The following is an 8,703-nucleotide window of genomic DNA, read 5'->3' as shown; positions in this document are numbered from 1 at the left end:
ATAGACTTGGCCTGGATGGTTATCTTCTAGTTTACAGCTTGTTTTAACTGATTGATTGCCAGTTCGGCATGTGATTAGTAGTCTTTCATATAAAATGTTTTTTTGTGTTTCCTTCACTATTCATTCTACCCCCCTTCTTTAGGGTTTTGTTTTCCTTGCATCTTCTACAGATAACTATGTCTCTGCAGTGACCTGCATTCTTCCTTTTAAAAAATAATATTTTATCGCTCATACGTCTTTCTCAAAAGATAATATAACAAATAACGCTACCCTTTACTGTAAATGATAACATAACAAATTGTGCATTGCACAAACCAGAAGCAGCTCCAATTTGCTAGTTAGGGTGGTAAAGGCACCACTAGAAGTCCAGAACCATAGGTTCGTAAAGTATCATAAAATTTTCTAAGCATTGATAGTCTTAATGTTAAGTCATGCATAATATCTGATTCTTCCTAAGACAAACAAAGATTCAACATTAAGAAAGGATATTCATATATAAAAGTTGTCACTGAAAATACTAAACACGGATTAAACTAACTAAAGACAGTAACAAGTTAATAGAAACCTTAATGCTTGACAGAAAGTACTTTATTAACACACTGGATTCCCTACTTGATATTTTTAAGAGCAGAAGTTTCTCCTTGCAGTTCAACTATCATCTGATGATTGTCTTTCCTCATTCTCCCTTCTAATTATTTCACTGCAAAAAGCCAAAAAAAAAAAAACAGTTTAGTTTTAATGAGTACCATAAACCTGGAGATAGATACCATTTCCTGGATTTAGAAAAATGTCTGAAAGTAAAGATAAAGGGGAGGTAAGAAAGGATAATTTCTCCACTAGAAAGGATGAACTTCAAATCTAAATTTTCCATACAAAATATTAGAACTCAGTGAGGTACTTGATTGAATCAAGTAATTTGGAACCCAATTCTCTTTTTCTCATAGTTTTTTTTTTCTATTCCATCAATCAACTTTAAGCCAATTTGTTTTACACTAAACAAAAAAATGAAAAAAGTTATAATAAAACAAGATTAACATCCAGTTGGTAGCTTTAATTCCAAAGCATGACACAATCGGTGAAATTAACTAGTCACCAGTCAAGCTATCCAAATAGCTTTTCCTCTAAAAGAAAAGGTTTAAAATTACAACAAATAGCAAAGCTAATTAACATCAACATTCTCTCATCTTGTAGTTGAAATTGAAGAAAACTTCATTGCCTGGCAGATCAAGGAAGATCTAGATTCAGGTATAATTTTTTTATGAAAATACAAGACAAATGAAAAAAAATACAAACATATATACATAATCTCCCTTTAAAATTAATATCTAATTTCGCACCCAAAATGCAATCAAATAAGAAGAAGAAAAAAAATAAGCAAATCGAGGCCAAATTAAAGCTAAACCAACAATAAAGAGAAATGGAAAAAAAAAGTACCGAAGCAAATGAGTGAGATTGGCCACAGTAGCGTGGTCAGCTTGTTCGGAAGCCTTTACAATTTGGAACATGATAGCTAACTTGATTTGGGTTCTAGCAGTTTGTTGGACAATGATTCTAGTTTCTCTCTTCAATTCCTCATACTCATTTGCAACGCCTTCAAACTTTTCCCTCACCAGTCTCTGTGCTTTTCTTATATTCTGTTGTTCCGCGCTGATCTCCTCCATATCTGCTGCCAGCTTCTCGTATTTCTCTTGCATGTTGTTTAGTCTACCCTTTTTGTGTTTCTTTACCTGCACCAAACATCAATAAACCTTCAAAATTCTTTAAAATCCTACCTCAAAACATTGATTTATAAATAAAAATGAAGATTACGGAAGATAAACGGAATTACATTCTTCAATTTAGACTTGAAACGTTTGTTATTGCGACGAAAAATATCACGAACGCAGAACGGAGCCATTGTATTTTGCCCTAATTCCGATTGCCTACGATCACAGAATCGAGTCTTTATTTACAAAGAAAATTCATAGACGAAAGTCATAGAAAGAGATCGCGCGATTCTCTTATGATCTTCACAAGAGGTCGCGAGGAATAGCGTTGTTTTCTTGTTTCCCCCTTTCTCCTTTTATTTGGATGTGTTATTGTAACGTTTTATTGAATATTTCAATTTGTTAGTTTTTCAATTAAAGCTTATTAAGAAAAAAAAAACCCAAATGGCAAATTTAGGTTTTTGAAAAAATAGAAATTCGAGCGGGACGGTGAATCGCTTTGCCATTTCGCTCGCCTCGGGCTTATCAATACGTGTATATCACGCTTTCTTTTCGGAAATTGCACTTTTGACTCTCAATTTTAAGAATTATCATTTCAGTATCCTTGGTTCAGGTATTTTGTGATTTTGTCCTAGATGCTAAATTAAAATTACGAAATACTTCGAATGAGTTTATATGTGAAATTTATTATTACGATAATTTATATGCTAGTAAATAAAATTCCCACATAAAAATTTAATTATATTACATTGTTAAAATTTACTTTACTTTCAATTGCTATTTTTTTTAATGAGGACCTAGTTCTTTTGTAAATATTAACTTTAATTTCGACGAATAATAACATCAGCAAACTTAGGATAAAGCTACCTAAAAGTAGTTTAAAATCTTGTAATGAAAAAAAATTGGCTTCTCTTTTCGTTTTTCTTCTTTATTCTTTTTTTTTTTTATAATTCAATTTTAGATTTATCTAAGGATCGCATAGATAGAGTCAAGCAAATCCAAATCAGATTCTCCACTTATTATATAGGACAATGTTCACCACATCAAGCCTATCGATGAAATAAACCTGCAAACAAATCTTCACAACCCCTTAACACATTCAACAAAATTCTCGATTGATCTAAAAATCCCTCAAAACTGCCTGAAGTTACGTTCTTCCTATACAAAATACAAAAACCTCACTCAAGCCAATTTGAGGATACAAACTATAAGCAATTTACCTTTGAGTTTTTCAACAATCCATTGCAAAGCGTTGCTCCAATCAGTAATGTTCCACTACAAATTGTAAAGTTGTAAGATCCTAGTCCAAATTTCACGAGAGAATTGGCATTCTATGAAAAGATCATCCCGAGTCTCAACATGAACCCCACACAGATTATGTAACATCCCAAACTATGGGTTAGTGACTTAATTGTAAAGTTTCAGGATTTGGTGATTAAAGTAGAAGAATGAATTAGTTCAATGATTTATCTGAAAATAAATCCTAAAAGTTGTTAGTAATTATTAAAGGATTTTAAGGGCAAAGTGGTCATTTGACTTGGAAAGATAAGATAATGATATATATGGGATAAGATTGAGAGATTTCTCAAGAAACTCTCTTTTCTTCTTCTTCTTCCTCTCCTCCCGTATCTCCAAGCTCAAAGGTGAGTCTTCTACTTAGTTAATTATTTGTTAAGTTTAAGATTGGGTTTTGATCATTAGATGATAACTAAGCTTAAGGAAAGCTTAAGTTATCTTAAGATCAAAAGATAAAGGAGATAGAGAAGATTAAAGATTTTGAGGTTCTTGAATGAAATATGGGAATAGAGTTCATAACAAGAATTGAAAGTTGGATTTGACTTGTTATCAATCTAAGTAAGAGATATGAAGTAATAGAATTGGATTTGAAACATATTGCAAAATTGATGTAATTATTGAATTACATATGGAAGATAGGATTTTGAGGTTTAAGATGAAATAAATGAATATAGATTGGTTTAAGTATGTGTACTAGAGTTAAGAATGAAAAAGGGATGATATATGAAGTGTTTGAGAGGAAATGAAGTAATTTTCGTGCTGAAAAATGATTTCTGAGTTAGGGGGAATCGGTACCCATTCAAAGGGGTACCGATACCCTCTCAAACGACAGAATTCCAGAATGTCATGAGGGTATCGATACCCCCAGTAGGGAATCGATACCCCCTAAAGGAAAAATATGAATATTGGTTTAATAAGTTTGTTTAAGTTGCTAGTATCCAATTACAAGGTGTAGGTATCTAATGATTGCCTCAAAATGTACATTTATGTAGATTCTGCGCGTAAAGCAATTCCGGAACATTTGACAAGTAAGATCGATCAAGGGAAAGATAAGAGATTGGAATTGACTAGTGAGACCAAGGTGAGTGCATACTAGTGATATGTAGTGTTTAATGAAAATAAGACTTGCGATGAGTCTATTTCCTAGAGTAATATGCATGAAGTCATGGACATGATTATGTGTTGTTATAATTATATGTGATTATCTGTATTACATTGATTGTATGTATGCATGACTAAAGATAATGATATGTTTTGTATATGTTATATGATTATGAATAGGGTAGAAAGGAAACAAATGATGATATAAGAATCTATTATAAGATATATGATATGAAAATATGATAGTGAGCTATGTGAAAGAACTATGAGATATATGAGTTATATAGAAAATATATGCGAACAAGATATGACATCTATGTTTATATGAAACAATGCAAGGTAATATGAGCTATGTGAGATATGAATATAAAATCATATGAGAAGTGAAAAGAATTACATGAAAATAGACTAAGTGATTACATGTATATGTGAAAGAAGCTATATGATACGATCTATGTGATTACATGCAACATATGATATTAGATATATGTTTATACATACATGTGGTATGTGATAGAAGAGAAGGAACATGTGATTATGAGATCAATGATTACACGTACATGTGATACGTGACTGAAAAGAAAAGATATGTGTTTATAAGAGAAAGAATATGAATAAGTAATGTGAACTGTTATAAATGATAATGCCCATGTTATGTGATATGAGAGCTAGGGGTATAGTTGGCATGCCAAGGGTCGAGGGTTTACCTATGTTCTTCGGGACATATGGACTGTTTACCTATGTTCTTCGGGACATATGGACTGTTTACCTATGTTTTTCGGGACATATGGACTGTTTACCTATGTTCTTCGGGACATATGGACTGATTACCTAGGTTCTTCGGAATCTATGGACTGGTCCTTCGGGACATTGATCGAGCTGTGGTGACAGCATATGTGTGCACAACCTCAATGTACTCACATACCTTAAGTTCTCACTAGTGTACATGGGCTAATTAAGTGATTAAACAAGCATACTGAATGTGATATGTATACGATGGGTTTATAAATGGTTATCAAAGGTAAGTGGTTTGAAATGTGTTACATGAACCATATGATGTTATGTGTGTTTCTTAATGATAGTGATGGTATATGTTTATGTATGCTTTATGTTATATGAAATATTATATGTTTTATATGCCTCACTAAGTCATCGACTTAGCGTGTGATTGTTTCACACGTAGGTTTGGAAAGCGAAAAGAAAAGTAAAGAGGAACAAGACAGGTCAGTTCTCCTTACCGAATGTCAGATCAGAAGAGAGGTGAATAATATGTATTTTTGTATATAAAGTTCTAGTTGGCATGTAATCAAAAGAATATATTGTATAAGCTCTGAATAATTTAAATGTTATAAAAGTTTTTAAATTACTCACTATTTTATATGAATAAATTTTCGAAAAGTCACTGTGACACTTCAGACTCGTATCTTGGTCGGATACGGGTTGGGGGTGTTACAGATTACATATACCATCCATTACTACCCCAATTCTCGTAAGTCTCTCATTGATAGGAACCCTATCCAAGATAATAATCCAAGCCACAATCGAATGCTTAAGAATATGGAGGGGAAACCAAACAGCCCATGCCATTGCACCTTAAACCTCATGCTTTTAATCATATCCCAAATCTATCGATTATAAACTATCGTCCAACTCACACCACCTCCAAACAAAACTCTAGTCTCATCTAGGGTTGTAAATGAGACGAGACAGATTGCGAGCTACTCGAGATCGAATCGATCAATGCTCGATAAATACTCGGATCGAATGGACTCGACTCGAGTTCTTAACGAGCTGAAACGAGCTACTCCATATTCGACTCGAAAAGCTCGTGAACAACTCAAAAATATAATATATTATGATTTTATTTTTTTTAAAAATAAATTATTAATAATATTAATATTTATGTGATAATTTTTTAAAAAAAATACAGTAAGATTTTTATGTATTTAAGGTTCATATTCAAGTTTGAGTTTGAGGCTTCAATCGAATTAAGTTTAAGATTTTTTTTTCATTTCGAACCTTTTCGAGCTGCTCACGAGCTTCAGTTCAGGATTTCGAGTTCGAGTCGAGCTTGAAAATTTTAAGCTCGCGAGTTTTCGAGTCGAGTCGAGCTCAGCAATACTTTAGCTCGACTCGACTCGTTTACACCCCCTAGTCTCATCTTTCATCTTCAGCAGTCTCCTCAAGGTCCAACTAAAATGAGATCTTCTCTCAACCTGCCAATAATCAACATATTTAAAAACATACACGTTGATCCAGGCCACCCAAAGAGAGCCTTCCCCAGCAAGGATATATTTAATGAGCTGAAAACTGCACTTACGATTCCAACACAGTAAATCCTTAACCCCCAGTCCCTCATTGGCTTTTAACGAGTAAATTTGCTACCAACCAATTCGAGCACCACCCTGACCAAGATCATCTGGACCCTGTCAGAAGAAACACATACACATCTGCTCGATCCTTTTAATACCCCTTAGGAAGAATAATTTGCTTGCACCAGAAGTTAGAAATACTATATAAAGCAACTCTAATTGGCTACAACCTGTCACCATAGCTGAAAATTTTCCTCGATCAAACACCAAGTTTTTATTTAATCTTAACAATCAAGGGATAACGATATTTCTCAATAAACCTTCTAATCAACAGAGGTATACCCAGATACCTCACAGGGAGCCTACCATGCTTAAAACCTGTCATGTTTTGGATTTCACTAGAGACATTGCTCCCAACACCACAAGAAAAGAACTCTGTCTTACTAGCATTTAGATTCAGCCCAAACATTTTGTAAAAAAATCAAGAACACTTAAGACCCCCATAACAGAATCAACTGAACCATGGCAGAAGATAAACAAGTCATCCGCGAAGCAAATATGAGTAAGAGGAATCCTTCTACACTTAGGATGAAATCTAAATACACCATTCTGGGCAGTAACATTAAGCAAATGAGAAAGAGCATTCCACTGTCATCCTTATTTATTGGAGAAATACAACATAATAATCTAAATATTATTTCTCTCATCTCGTGGATCTTCTTAATGACACTTGTTCTTTGAGGTTGTTGAGTTTGTTCTTCCAAAATGATTTCTCATCTTAAATGGATAATTGTTCAAAATATCCTTATTGAGATTTTAGATTCACTTCTTGATTAACGACATGTATAAACACATGGATATCATCAAAAGTGATAATGAGAATTGAGTTATAATACAATTCCTCCTAAAATCAATTCCTCAAACCTTATTTCTCCCTCCAAACTCAACATCCTCAAAAATAACATTATATATTACATCTTAAAAGTATTCCTAATTATGAGATTATAAAACTTAAAATCCATAAATCACGTAGAATAACCAAAGTAGTTACTTACTATTTTAGAATTTAATTTCTCCTCATATGTCATAACTTATCTTAAAAGAGAACAACCCTTTGTAACATATTATTATCTCTTTTGAGTTGGCCCCTTAACAACTACATCTGGTTTTATTTTTGTCCTTATCTTTACATGCACTTTTCAAGTGAGTACTTTCAAACTTATTATGCTTCAACATTTCTTCCTCTTGTACACAATTTAAAGTTCATTTCTCCCTTTGAGTTGATTAAACTTTATTGGAAGCGATTTTAAAATTACAAGAACAAGTAATTCTTTAGAAAACTCGATCTTAAGTGTCTTAATTCTTGAAGCAAGATGAAACATATCCATAATGTACTCCCTCAAATTTTCTTGACCCTTATAATTTATTGACATCAAAGAAGCCAAAAGTGATGTCATTTAAACCTTATTGTTTTCAAGAAAAAAAAACATTTTTCAATGTTAAGAAAACCATTAGCCTAAGTAATCTTTTCAAATTATGTACCCCTAAAGACTTCTAAAATATTTTGTTTCATGACCATTAAACTTATGCAATTTGAAAAAATTTTACCTCTCAAAATCCAATTGAGGATGTTATCCACATGAGAGGTAGAAATTGTTCTTTCCTTAGTGAAAAGTCTATATTCATACAATCAGAAACTTATGTAAGTGCATTTTCTCATTCCTTGAGATTCATTTTCTTAAGCATGAGTAGAAAATGTATAATAGTAGATATTATGGTAGCAATAAATAAAAAATTAGCTAAACAAAACATAAATAAAATTGAAGCTCATATCTTAAGTAAACAAATAAATTCAAAATTATGGCTAATTCCCATCTCAAGATACCAAACACTATATAAATATCAAGTCTTTGAACAATAATATTAACAGTAAACAGTGCTCTTATTGTATTAATCAAACATTGATAATAAGCTATGTCGAACAAAATACTAATATTTGGACTAATGTAATGCTCACATAAAATACCTTATAATTGTCACATGTTACTACCACAGGTGCTGCTTGAAATTCGGCCAAATATTAACTTTTCTTTGGGTGTATTAATAAATGCATGAATAACAAGAAACACATAATCATTTTGATATTTTAAATAAATCAGTCTACACAACAAAGATCACTTTGGCGACATTATGTTTAACCAACCTATCAAAATATGAATAATTTTTTTTTCAAAATATATATTATATTAACTAATGACCAAAACTGAAAGACCAGAATTGAATATATA

The 8,703-nt window shown here is 32.2% G+C and overlaps 1 protein-coding gene across 1 annotated transcript; it reads right to left on the bottom strand.

Moving 5' to 3' along the window:
• Nucleotides 1-453: 453 nt before the first annotated feature.
• On the bottom strand, nt 454-1,961 carry LOC120118284. The gene is made up of 3 exons (XM_039138366.1): nt 1,829-1,961; nt 1,435-1,727; nt 454-700 (listed from the first exon to the last, which is right to left on the bottom strand). The coding sequence occupies exons 1-3, from the start codon at nt 1,895-1,897 to the stop codon at nt 649-651; spliced, it is 414 nt and encodes a 137-aa protein (XP_038994297.1). The 5' UTR covers nt 1,898-1,961; the 3' UTR covers nt 454-648.
• Nucleotides 1,962-8,703: the final 6,742 nt, after the last annotated feature.

Source organism: Hibiscus syriacus, unplaced genomic scaffold (genome assembly GCF_006381635.1).
Source record: "Hibiscus syriacus cultivar Baekdansim isolate YM2019G1 unplaced genomic scaffold, ASM638163v2 tig00110328_pilon, whole genome shotgun sequence".
NCBI lineage: Eukaryota > Viridiplantae > Streptophyta > Magnoliopsida > Malvales > Malvaceae > Hibiscus > Hibiscus syriacus.
The sequence above is the reverse complement of the archived record's forward strand: the minus strand, read 5'-3'. Positions and strand labels throughout refer to the sequence as shown.

What these genes read in the sequence shown, in the direction of transcription:
- LOC120118284 (XM_039138366.1), bottom strand. Translation starts at nt 1,897, where the DNA reads ATGGCTCCGTTCTGCGTTCGTGATATTTTTCGTCGCAATAACAAACGT. An exon ending in TCAAGTCTAAATTGAAGAAT is followed by an intron (nt 1,728 to 1,828) that starts GTAATTCCGTTT and finishes TGTTTGGTGCAG; the next exon opens with GTAAAGAAACACAAAAAGGG. An exon ending in AATCTCACTCATTTGCTTCG is followed by an intron (nt 701 to 1,434) that starts GTACTTTTTTTT and finishes GGCTTTTTGCAG; the next exon opens with TGAAATAATTAGAAGGGAGA.